Source organism: Nicotiana tomentosiformis, chromosome 2 (genome assembly GCF_000390325.3).
Source record: "Nicotiana tomentosiformis chromosome 2, ASM39032v3, whole genome shotgun sequence".
In the NCBI taxonomy this organism is placed as follows: domain Eukaryota; kingdom Viridiplantae; phylum Streptophyta; class Magnoliopsida; order Solanales; family Solanaceae; genus Nicotiana; species Nicotiana tomentosiformis.
Window position 1 is genome coordinate 38,585,256 of NC_090813.1, and position 12,662 is coordinate 38,597,917.

Genomic DNA, 12,662 nt, shown 5'->3' on the forward strand with positions numbered 1-12,662 from the left:
TAAAAATGCCCCTACGAAGGTTGTGATGCCGCATAATTCTGGTGCGATCCACACAATTATCGTGCGGTCCGCATTCTTGGGAACTTGGGCTTGGAACTTGGGGGCTTCTGCGGTCCGCATAAAAATGGATGCGGCCGCACAAAACTGCAGCGGTCCGCACTCCTTGCTTTTTTGGACTTGACACAGCTCTCTGATTTTTCAACTTTGCAGACCGCATAATAATGAATGTGGCCACACTTGGCCTCCTGCGGCCGCACAATTTCGGTGTGGTCTGCATGCCTTTAGCTGGCCCAAAAACTACTCTCTGAATCTCCCCTTTGCGGCCGCACTAGAATTGTGCGGTCCGCACTGCTTGTCTTTTTGCCCTGTTTTGGTTCTTGTTCACTTTTGACTCCTTTATGAGTTGATTTTGACTTCTTTGGCTTGTGTCCCAATATTCCTGCAAGTAAGCACATTTTGTTAGTTTTCGGGAATGCCTTTAAGCATTTTTGAGCTAAATCACAAGTAAAAGAGAGTAAATAATTGGTCACAATCCCCATTTATCACTTGTCATGTCAAGATGGGACCAAGTGAAACAATCTATGTTAGCTATAATAAATTGAATAAGCTTTTTCCTGAGCTAGGGATTTAACCCCGTGCCCAGATATACCTTTCGTTCTGGCAGATGTTCGATTGATATTATTTGCTCCAGCTCTTCGACCGTTGATTTGGTAGTGTCGGAATCATCGGGGACTATGAAGGATCGAGGGACCCCATAATCATCATCTTCGTCAGACTCCCGCTTCTCTTGTTGGGTCGAGGCCGGCGTTTGTGATTGCTATTTGGTCTCCTATTTTCCCTTCGAATTTGATCCTTTTTGTCGATGAGAGTGACGATATCATAATCACTTTGTCGACGGCAAACATTTTCTTTGCGGCGAGTTGCTCCCCGTAGATTGTTTTGATTCCCTATGGTGTTGGGAATTTTTGAACTCGGTGAAGGGTCGAGGGTACTGCTCTCATATTGTGGATCTATGGTCTCCCGAATAGGCCGTTATACCTCATGTCGCCCTCGATCACGTGGAACTTCGTTTCTTGGATGGTCCCGACCATATTTACTGGTAAAGATATCTTGCCCTTAGTAGTTTCATATGCCATGTTGAATCCGTTTAGTACTAGGGTCGCGGGCATAACCTGGTCCTGTAGACCGAGTTGCTCTACGACCCTCGATCGAATGATGTTGGCCGAACTACTTGGATCAATTAACACACGCTTAACTTGAGTCTTATTCCTGAGTATAGATATTACCATTGCATCATTATGGGGCAGCATGATTCCTTCTACGTCTTCGTCGTTGAAGTACAAGGTTCATTTCGGTATGTAATCATGAGCCCGAGATCGCTTCTCCCTTACGATCGACACCTTAGTGCGTTTAAACACTGGCCCTTGGGGAACATCGATCCCTCCGATAATCATGTGAATAATGTGTTGCGGTTATTCTTGCTCGTTTTGTCTATTGAACTCTCTATTTTTGAAGTAATTCTTGGCCCGATCACTTAAAAACTCCCGAAGGTGCCCTTCATTGAATAACCGGGCTACTTCTTCTCTCAACTACCTGCAGTCTTCCGTTCTGGGGCCATGGGTGCCATGATACTTGAATACTTGATAGGGATTTCTCTGGGCTGGATCGATCTGCAGAGGTCGATGCCGTTTAGTATCTTTGATGCATCCGATAGCCGATACGATGGCGGATGCATTGACATTGAAGTTATACTCTGACAATCGCGGTGCTTCCTTAGGTCCGGTATGCCTGTCGAAACCATTCTTGCTCATCAGCCCTCAAAAGCCTTGGCCTCGATCACTTCTCCTCTGACCTCGTACGGAGTTGTGCCCATGTCCGTTGCCCTTATAATCTCTATTATACGGCTGGTATCGATCCCTGTTCAACCTTGGTTCTCGATTGATGTTTCTTTTAGTAACGGATCCAGAAGGAGCCCTCAGTTGGTCATCTTCGACTCAAATCTTTGATTGGTATCGATTATGTATATCGGCCCAGGTAACAGCCGGGTACTCAATCAAGTTTTGCTTCAATTGCTGTGAAGCCATTGAGCTTTGTTCATTTAGTCCTTGAGTGAAAGCTTGAACGGTCCAATCGTCTGTGACCGATGCTAGATCCATTCGTTCCATTTGGAAACGAGATACAAACTCTCTCGGCATCTCGTTCTCTTTTTGCTTTACCTTGAAAAGGTCCGACTTCCTAGTCTCGACCTTTATGGCTCCGACGTGTGCTTTTGCAAAAGAATTTACAAGCATGACAAAATAATTGATAGAGTTAGGTGGTAAATTATGATACCATATCATTGCTCCCTTTGACAGGGTTTCCCCGAATTTCTTTAGTAATACAGATTCGATCTCGTCGTCCTCTAGATCATTCCCTTTGATGGCACACGTGGAAGAGGTGACATGCTCGTTGGGGTCGGTCGTTCCATTATACTTAGGAATCTCGGGCATGCGAAACTTCTTGGGGATCGGTTTGGGAGCTGTGCTCGAGGGGAAATGCTTTTGTACAGACTTTTGGGAATCCAAACCCTTCAATATTGGTGGTGCTCCCGAGATCTGAAGAGGTGACACTTTCTTGTCGTTTGCTTTGATCCTTTTCCCCCTAATTATATCCGCTTTGTCAGTTCCTCGAGCATCTTTATAATTTCGGGGTTAGTCCTCGATTCATGTTCATTTGACCTTACCACAACTGGCCCCGTTCTGTGGTTGACTTCTTGGGGTGGACCGGGCTCAGTCCTGCTCGGTGCCAGGGTTTGGCTCTGCAACTGAGCTATCACCAATTGTTGAGCTTGCAGCATTTCGAAGATCATACGCAGGTTGATCCCGTCTTCTCTAATATTTTGGGTATTTCGAACTGCAGTTCGAATTCCACTATAGATGTTATTTTCGGAACCGGAATGTTGGTTCGCTTCGATGGCCACATGAGAATTAACATCAATCGGATCCACGACCCGAGTTTCAATGGGGTCAGCTGGTGGCCTTTCATCCCTGGGCGTTCTGTTGTTATTCTCCACTTGATGGCCAGATTCGTTGTCGATATGTAGGGGTATTAATTAAGAGTTCGTCATTTTTAGCCTGAAATCAAAGATACTTCCAAGAACAAACGTAAAATAGTGTGTTTTACAGAGATTTGTATCAAATAACCACTATTATCCTTAGCCCCACGGTGGGTGCCAAATTGTTTACCCGAAAAATGGATAACAATTGAATCTATATGCGGTTCTAAGGATACGTAGTATAACTTGGTACAAATTGAAAAAATATATAAATGAATATCGAAATTAACTGTAAAAGAAATGAATGCAAACCGAATGAATTAATTAGCCTAGGCTTTCAAGTTTGATCACCCTCAAATTGAATAGAGAGTAACAAATACAAGAGCAAAGTAACTCAATATCAAAATCAGAAGAAAAGGCAGTATATTGCTTTATATTCTATGAATCTGAATCTGTATGTGTCTGCGAATGTGAATGTATATCTCCTTTTACAAATAACCAGACCCTCCTTTATATAGTAGGGAAGTCCTATTCTTAATATCATATTTTAAATACAACAAGGAATCCCATGATAGATTAATTAATTGGCATCTCATTGATATGCGCAGTGATTTCTGCCGAGATTCTCGCCCTATTGCGGTTATTCCGGCTTTCTAGTTTTTGGCTCGATAAGTTTTCCTTGATCTCGGACGATCTGGACTTCGATCAGTCTCTATTTTGCTCAGTCTCGATCTTGGCCAATCTCGATCTTGATCGGTCTCTATTTTGCTTGACCTCGATCTTGGCCGATCTCGATCTTGATTGGTCTCTGGGTCTCGAGTTCGGCTACCTAACTTCGCATCATGGCTCGATATTATACAAAGTTGAACCTTGGTCTATCATGTTCCAATCTCGATTAGTCATACGAAGGGCATACTCGGTTTTGATCGTATACAATATTATCAACACTTAAACGGAGTCGAGCGATACAATTAACATTTAGAGGAAACTACATAAGACATGAAGTAAAGTTCATAGTCGACATTTCGAACAATGAACCGAAAATTAGTACTAATATTTTTAGAAATAGCTAAGTGGTCAAAAGCAAAGGTGGAGCTAGGAATTGAAGGCGACAGATCGATGTCATATTTTTTTTAATGTACACATTATTTTGACTATAAAATTTGTTCGAAACATATATACGGTTCGATTCGTTGTTCCGAATTTATTCAGGTCAACTTAAATATTTGATTTACAAATATAAAAATTACATCTTTTAAGTCAGGAAACAAATATAATCAATATTTTCAACAAGAATTACATCTCTATTATTCACAACACTAGCAAAAATAAAATTTTAACAAGGGCAATTACATCCGTTCCAACACTTAATCACTAGGACAATTACATCTTTTCCAACACATAAAAAATATATTTTCACTTGTATATCTTTGAATTTGATATCGATCCAAAATTCTCATCGAGACTCAAGTTTTTTAGTTTTGAAAGATGGAAACTCACATATTTGAGATTAAGAGCAAAACTCATTTACCCACACCAATTTACATTAATTTACTTTGGTTAAATGATAAATTAATATGAGAATGTGTATTTATTAACTATAGTTTAGTGTTAAGCATATTTGTAAATACATGTATTATGTTTATTAAATTGACGGAAACACCTGTTGGAGGTAAGTATTTACCTTGGGCCATGAGCCATACGCAGGAAAAACTTGCAAAATATCTTCCTAACGATGGCACCTTTGCCTAGTTTAAGATTGGCCGTGACAAAATTAATTATTTAACCTTGTTTAAGACCATATTTTCGACAGTAACATTACAAGTATAAAGTTCAATGGCCTTTGACCATTGTTATCCTGTTGACTATTAGATAATTTGCAAGCTTTTGTACAATATTTAAGTTGAAATTGAAAAGAAAACAAAATATGGAAATGAAATTAAATTCTCTTACTGATAACTTATATTTCACTTGAAAATTTTCACCCAAGGACAAGAATAAAAATTTATATTTATAAAAACTGATTATTACAAATAGTGTAATCAAATGAGCATATTTCCACGTAAACTATGTAAAGAAACAAAATGAACCAAAAATAATGAAACGAAAAGCGATTGGCGTAAAGAGACAAAATTATCCCTACGTCCGACGTGGTGGCACGCTTGCATCAGATGTCATTTCCATATTTGTCAACTCCTCAAACGTACTTCACACTCCTCTGTCTCTCCCCACTTTGCCAATTCTTTAATTTGCTCCTCTTTAGGGTTTTGCTTCTCGAATTCGATTCATCATACGTATATGGCCGGAATGAGACTGTTGCCGGAGGACTCCGACGTCACGCAACTCCGACCACCGGCAGCAGCCGACCTGATTTCCGACGACGACCGCTCCGTGGCGGCCGACTCTTGGTCCATAAAGAGCGAGTACGGAAGTACTCTCGATGATGAGCAGCGCCATGCTGATGCTACTGAAGCTCTCAATTACCGAGCCGAGTACAGGTTCTTATATATAGAGACTATAACTTTACCCGTAATGTTGAAGTTGTTACTGGTATAAATTATGATTTATCTAGTGGAAAAATATTAGGTCAACGGTTAATTTGACAGAGGAAAAAAATCTCGAATAGTTTAACCAATTTGACTAATTGAAAGTTGTATGAAATTTATAGTATAAACTAATACTGTTAGTTGAATGGTGTCAATTATTTGGTTATGTCCTAAACTGAAAGAAGTGTCATAGTATAAATTAGGGTGGAACTAACGACATTGAACCTTGAATTAAGGCATAATTTTATCTATTATGATTTGTTTTGCTTTATCCATTATTGAGCTAGAGAATTCTAAGGTAAAGCAGTAGCCAGACTGTATTTTTTTCATATGTTTCGGCCTCTGTATATAGTTGCAAGAAGAGATTATCCATTACAAACACGGCAATGGTTTATGAAGCTTTGATTGTTTTTATTTTTGTATATGAGCAGTTCTGACAAGGATGAGCAGGATGGTGAAGCAGTTTCCTCAATGCTTGGTTTCCAAAGCTATTGGGATTCTGCTTATGCTGATGAATTGGCAAACTTTCGTGAGCATGGCCATGCTGGTGAAGTTTGGTATGGATTAGCACGACGACAGCTTGCATCTTTTCCTTTTTTCATCTATCCATTTAAGTATTATGTTATCTTCATTCCTTCCATTGTGACACTATCTATCAATCAATCAATCAACTATCCATCAATCCAGAATAAAGTAGGGTTGTCTATATGAATCATTTGGAACTATTCCACTCCAGCTTGATCCAATCTTTAGAGCTCAACAGTTCTTATGAATTTGGTAAACCAAAACTCAGTCAAGTTTTTGAAAATAGTAAAACTCTATGCAAAGTTATGGTCGCAGTATCTTTCTTTTGATCCTAGCTATCAGATAATATGTTGCTTTTGGTTCTTAAGTTTGAAGAATTCTAAGAAATGCTTCCCCTCTGCGCTCTATAACTTCTCTACCAAGCAAGTCATACAGTATTTGTTTCAGTGTGTGGATCACTAGTGGAGACTCATAGTAACTGAGAGAATGAACGGGTATTTCATAACTAGAGTTTTTATGTATAGAAGATCTACAGCATGGCACTTTGATGATTGGCTGGAGTAAGATCTAGATTTAGCTCTTTATGATATTTTTATTCCAATCATAGAGAATAATTAATTTTTCAGGTCTTGCTTTCTTCCTTTTAGGCTTTTACGTTCCAACCCCCTAAATGATAACCAGGAAAATAAGTGAGAGGGTGGTGCTTGCATATTGGTCAAAGAGATATTTTAATGTGTATATTTTTGCTGTATTTGCATAGGTTTGGTGGCAATGTCATGGAAATTGTTGCCTCTTGGACCAAAGGTTTGTGCATGGACATTTGCCAGGGCCACTTGCCAAATCACGCAGCTGATGCCAATTCTGAGCCAGTTGTGCAGCGTGAGAAGGACTTGTCTGGTTGGAGTGTGCTTGATATTGGTACTGGCAATGGACTGCTTCTCCAAGAGCTTGCTAAACAAGGGTAAATTTAATTTTTTTTGCTAGCAATACATCTATAGCCAGCTATTTGCTTCGTTTGTCATTTTGTAACCAATAGATGAGCTTTCTTGTCCTAGATGCTTTTGATGCATATTCTCTATAACCTGTTAAAGAGCCATACTGTCACGGTGAAAACTTTTGTGAATTACCTAGTTCATAGGGTATTAAACAGTTGTCATGAAGGTTTCTGTATGTTTGTGCATGATTTAGCAACTTGACGCTTACACTAAAGTGCCAATTAAGCTAGGTGAAGCGCACAACTTAAGATTCACCAAGCTTCAGGGCTTAAGCGCGCTTTAAGCAAGTCTTTAACAACACTTCTGGAAGATGAAAAATAAAAGATAAATGTATAACTTTAAAATCTTAAAGAAAGAGAGAGATTACGCATATAACTATGGTAGTTGTACCTAGATAACAGATTGAGTAGTTAATTTAGCATGTCCATCCCTGTGGCTCGGTGGGGAAAATGGAAGTGATCTAGTGGCCAACATCTATGTACCTCTTGTGGTTAATATAGTTTAGGAGATTATATGGCTTTCTTATCACACATTTACACCTACATCTTTTCGCTTCTATTAGAAGTGCCCAGGTCTTATTATATTAAGAACCTATCATTGTTTTAGCAGTACTTTAATCAATTTTAGTCTTAAACATTCTCGGTGTGTGTGGGTCGGAGGGGGAGAATCCGAAGATTATTACTTACTAATACACATTACATATGGCATTAGGTTCTCTGATCTCACTGGAACTGACTATAGTGAAGGAGCAGTTGACCTTGCACAAAGCCTTGCTGATCGTGATGGTTTCACCAATGTCAAGTTCTTGGTAAAAATTTACCTTTGTCTTTTATTAATTAAGCAAATTTGTGATGTATACCAGTGTTGTAAATAGCGAGCGCTACAGCGCTAATAGTGTGTAGCGACGCGAGGTGAGACATCATCGCTATTTTGGTCTGTTGCGTTGCGAGCAAGAAAAGGCGAGCGCCTCTGCCTGTGTAGCGAGAGGCGCTGCGAGGCTTCGCTTTTTGAATAAAACGGAAGAAAAGGCAGCATTAATATTAAAACACAAAATTAGGGCTTGGGTTTCACTTTTCTCCTTCAGCGACGAGCAGCGACCTTCTTCTTCTCCTTCAGCGATCTTCTTCTTCTTCTTCCATCATCAGCCATCATCACCAGGTATGTTACTTTCTTTTCTTTTCTTCTTCTTATCCTTTTTTCTTCTACTTTCTTCTTCTTCTATTTCAGCAGCGACTTCTTCTTTTTTCTTTTTCTTCTTCTTTCTTCTTTCTTCAATCATTCAATAATCAGCTCTTTCTTCTTTCTTTCTTCATTTTTCTTCTTCTTTCTTTGCTGATTTCCAGAGGCAGTAGCCTTTTTTTTTTGCTCTGTTTTTCTTCTTCTTTCTTTGCTGTTAGTTTCTTCATTTTTCTTCTTCTTTCTTTGCTGTTTTCCAGAGGCAGTAGCCTTTTTTTTTTGGCTCTGTTTTTCTTTCTTCTTTCTTTGCTGTTTTTCCAGAGGCAACAACCTTTTTTTTGTTTGCTCTGTTTTTTCAATTATAGAATTATAGTCTTATACTTATATACTTAGTTTATGAATCTACTATGAGTCTATGACTATCTATTGAGTCTTTAATTTTTGAATGATATATTTATTAATATATTATTGTTATTGAGTTTTCAGTTATATGTATATAATATTTTATGTTTTTGTATAAATTGTCGCTTCACATCAAAAAGGCGAGCGCTTCGCTGCGCGCCTCTCGCCTCAGTGAAGCGGGTCCTCGTCGCTATTTGTCGCCGCACGCTATCCAATACACTGATGTATACACAGCAGCATCTGAATCCAGTACGAAAAAAGAAAAGGAAAACCAGTGCTTCTTTTTGTTGTATTCAAAATCTTGTGGTGAATAACTGCTTTTCTATTATCTTCTTTATGTTAAGCGGTCTCTATTATTTTTCATTGTTGGTTACATTCAGGTGGCTAGATATACAGATAGTAGCAAGTTTAAATCATCTTTACTTGTGAATGTTTCCCCATACTCCTGACATTTCCATCAATACTGTGTCCGCACGCAATGAAACGTTTATTAAGTTCCTGCACTGGAAGATATAGCACTGATTATACATGTTCGGTGATCAAGAGTACAAACATTGTGCTAACTTAAACGCGGAATTTTTGCGTAGGGAAGAACCTTCCATAACAATTGCAATCGGGATCTTATTAATTTTGTGCTCTTGTCATGTGTGCTTCTTTATCTGGTGCTCTCTTTGCTGGAGATTGGCTTCTTCTTTTTCATGGTTAAACAAATTTCTACTGGCTAACAGGTTGATGACATTCTTGAGACAAAATTGGATAAAAGGTTTCAGCTAGTTATGGATAAGGGGACCTTAGATGCCATTGGATTGCATCCTGATGGTCCTATCAAAAGGTAGAATCATGTATGTTACATGTGTCTTGTTTTTATCTTTCATGTCCTAAAACGCTCTTTACTCTGGGTACCTCCCTCTAATGGCCTAGACTGTTAGTCACTCTCAATCAAATAAATAAATAGAAGTGTCTTCTTCAAGAGTTGAATTGATGACACAATTTAGTACGGTACCCAAGTAGGCAGAGATTCTGAGTTTTAAGTATTAGTGCCACCCATCATTCATGTATTACCGTCCACCAACAAAAGTATTTTCACGTGTTTGGCTCAAGACCTAAAATCACTAAATAAATAAATGTCCTCTCTAAAAGTTTTTAACTCCTTAATGAGCATATTTATTTGTCTCCTTTGGTCCCCTTTCATATAGTTAAGGTGTTCCCTGATTCTTATACATACAACAATGCTACGTTTCTATCTGACGTTATTCTATGGTCATTTCAGGATTATGTACTGGGACTCTGTTTCAAGGCTTGTTGCTCCTGGTGGATTATTGGTGAGCTCCTCTGACTTCTGTCCTATTTATAGTTTTATTCAGTGCAATCATTTCTCTAATTAATCAATTACTATAATTTGATAGTAACCCAGGACCCCATCAAAATCCAAAAGAACAGATGCAGGGACATTGTAGTGACCACTAATGTTGGACTTACATTCCCATTAGAAACATTGATAAGTTAACATCCTATAGTTTTATCGACTTTTCTGGGTATTAATTGAATGTTTGCGACTTGATTGTTTCTAATATAATGGCGTACAAGATTATCTATTTATTTGTGAATGGGAATTCATCATGATCTTCCAAAATTATCTATCTTTGTCTGCTCTTTTACCTGACTGGTAACCTCTTGTAGGTAATTACATCATGTAACAGTACAAAAGATGAATTGGTAGAAGAAGTGGATACGCTCAATCAAAGAAGGAATGCTGCTTATCAACAACCAGGAGCAGTTGGTGACCGAGAAGCTTCAGTAGATTCTCCTCCATTCCGCTATCTTGATCATGTTCGCACCTATCCTACCTTCTCTTTTGGAGGATCTGTAGGCTCACGTGTAGCGACTGTAGCATTCCTAAGGAACTAGGGGAGGTCATTGGTCGGTTTGGTACTATTTTGAAAGATTGTATTTTCGGTTTTCGTTTTAAAAATATGTTATACCAATACCATATCGAAATAAATTTGGTATGGTTCGGTTTATTAATTTTACAGTTTTGGTTTGTGCTGTTTGATGACCTCGGTATTCCTCTTTAAAGTTATATTTCTATGAACAAAACTTGTAATTGTGATTCATAAAATTGACTTTATAAACTCACGCAAAAAAGAAAACAAAAATGAAACAGAACAATTTAAACCAAATGTTAATGATGTTTTAATTTAAAACAAGACTTTCGGTTTTTGCTTGGAAAGATAAGTGAAGAAAAAAACACATATATAGTAGTATGTTTTTGGCTAAGCTTATAAGCTGGTCATATTGGTCATATTGGCTTATAAGTATATATATATTATATATATATTTTTTTTTGCTTAATTACCTATAAAGCCATAAGTTGGTTTGACCAAAAAATTTGCCACTTTATTCCAAATGTTATTTTGTAGTCTTCAAATATCATTAACTGAATTAAAACGCTAATCCTCTTCATAACTTCCCTCTCTCACTTTTTTAAGACTTATTTTAAAATTTATCAATATCTCCTCCGCGATCAAGAGCACTTAGATTCTTAGGAAGTTGTTAACCGTTAAAAGCAATTACATTGCTTTGGTTGAGAAAGCTCTCTCTCTCTTCTTCTGTAAATCACGCTGGCTTCTTCATTACTTTTACTTTTAAAAATTTATTATGCAGCAATATATGTTGCCCAGATATTCCAAAGTTCTCTTTTGCTTTCTATCTGAAAAATGAAACATTGTATCCTTGCAACTATGAATACATGAATCAACAAAGTGATTAATTCCCAAAGCTTTTTATTCTTTTGATTTTCTAAGAAGGAAAAGTTAACAATGGATTTCAAATGTCTTGGAAAGGATATAGCAGAGCTAATGAAAAAATAAGCTCTGTCATTACAAGCTATAGGGAAATTAATTACCCCAACAGAATATATGCATAAAAATGAAAATAATCACATAGTTACAAATAGAATCACAGCACTGCTACTTGAGCACAATTCCATATATATGCTCAGTTGCTAAGATTTAAATGAATAAGCAGGGAAGTAAGGTAAAGGCAAAGACTACAGCCAAGTATAGTAAATCCAATAGTTCCACCAACCATGCAAAAAAGTTCAACACATTGAGATATGTAATCCAATTCTTTCTTGCGTTTCTTCTGTAAATATAAACTTGCAGTATTAGTAGTAGCTGTGTAATTCCAACCCTGCTCACATGCCAAACACCTCTCTAATCTCTCTTTCATCTTCACTTCTTCCATTCTTTCCTTTAAAACTTGTAAATTTGCATCAACTACATGCCTTGATTTCCCTGCAATTTTCACTTAACCTTACTGACCAACAAAAGATTTTCTTATTCTAAACAGGATTTATGTATATTGAGATAGAGTATAATGATTTTTTACACTATCAATGTACTTTAACCTATTACAGTGCTAGGTTAACTGTCTCATTTTTCAGGTTATTAATTCCATTTTGTTATGAATGATTATTTTTATCTTTTAGATGATCTGATAGTGTAAAAATTATATTACATTGTTAAAAGTTAACAGATGTAAGCCGAAAAAGAAAGAAAGAAAACAACATACCTTCATCTCTATAGCTGTGAGCTTTGATTTGGGGTAGCTTTTGACGGATCCTGCACTTGCTATATGACATGACGATAGCTGGACAAAGAACAACTGAAGAAGCCATATGTTTGATCAGCTTTTACCATAAGAAATCAAAATTTTCGGATAATAAAACACTACAAATTAAAGGGCCGTATTAAATAAAGTTCTTATGCAAGAGCCATGACAAGATTTAGCTTTCTGAGTTTATAAGAAACTGTAGTGCTGGCAAGTCTTCTGTATTATGATTGCAGTAATCGCATGTTTAATTGTTTGCTTCACGTCTCAGATATATACAATGACATAACTTCCTCAACGCGCAATGTAATTGTTATTATTATTATTATTATTGTTATTTTTCTATTTCATTTTTCTTAACTAATGTTGTTT

At 37.4% G+C, this 12,662-nt stretch overlaps 1 protein-coding gene and 1 long non-coding RNA gene across 2 annotated transcripts; one reads left to right on the top strand and one right to left on the bottom strand.

The window, feature by feature from the left end:
- Nucleotides 1–5,205: 5,205 nt before the first annotated feature.
- LOC104104220 (uncharacterized) lies at nt 5,206–10,731 on the top strand. Its single transcript, XM_070195201.1, has 7 exons — nt 5,206–5,532; nt 6,012–6,137; nt 6,866–7,066; nt 7,812–7,908; nt 9,407–9,510; nt 9,949–10,000; nt 10,359–10,731. The coding sequence occupies exons 1-7, from the start codon at nt 5,333–5,335 to the stop codon at nt 10,584–10,586; spliced, it is 1,008 nt and encodes a 335-aa protein (XP_070051302.1). The 5' UTR covers nt 5,206–5,332; the 3' UTR covers nt 10,587–10,731.
- An 848-nt stretch (nt 10,732–11,579) lies between these two features.
- LOC104107788 (uncharacterized) lies at nt 11,580–12,535 on the bottom strand. The gene is made up of 2 exons (XR_011413809.1): nt 12,252–12,535; nt 11,580–11,974 (listed from the first exon to the last, which is right to left on the bottom strand). It is a non-coding gene; the product is annotated as an uncharacterized lncRNA (long non-coding RNA).
- Nucleotides 12,536–12,662: the final 127 nt, after the last annotated feature.

Excerpts from the sequence above, each read along its gene's own strand:
- LOC104104220 (XM_070195201.1), top strand. The coding sequence starts at position 5,333 with ATGGCCGGAATGAGACTGTTGCCGGAGGACTCCGACGTCACGCAACTC. Across the intron at positions 6,138-6,865 it reads GGCCATGCTGGTGAAGTTTG|GTTTGGTGGCAATGTCATGG; the intron begins GTATGGATTAGC and ends GTATTTGCATAG. Across the intron at positions 7,909-9,406 it reads TCACCAATGTCAAGTTCTTG|GTTGATGACATTCTTGAGAC; the intron begins GTAAAAATTTAC and ends ACTGGCTAACAG.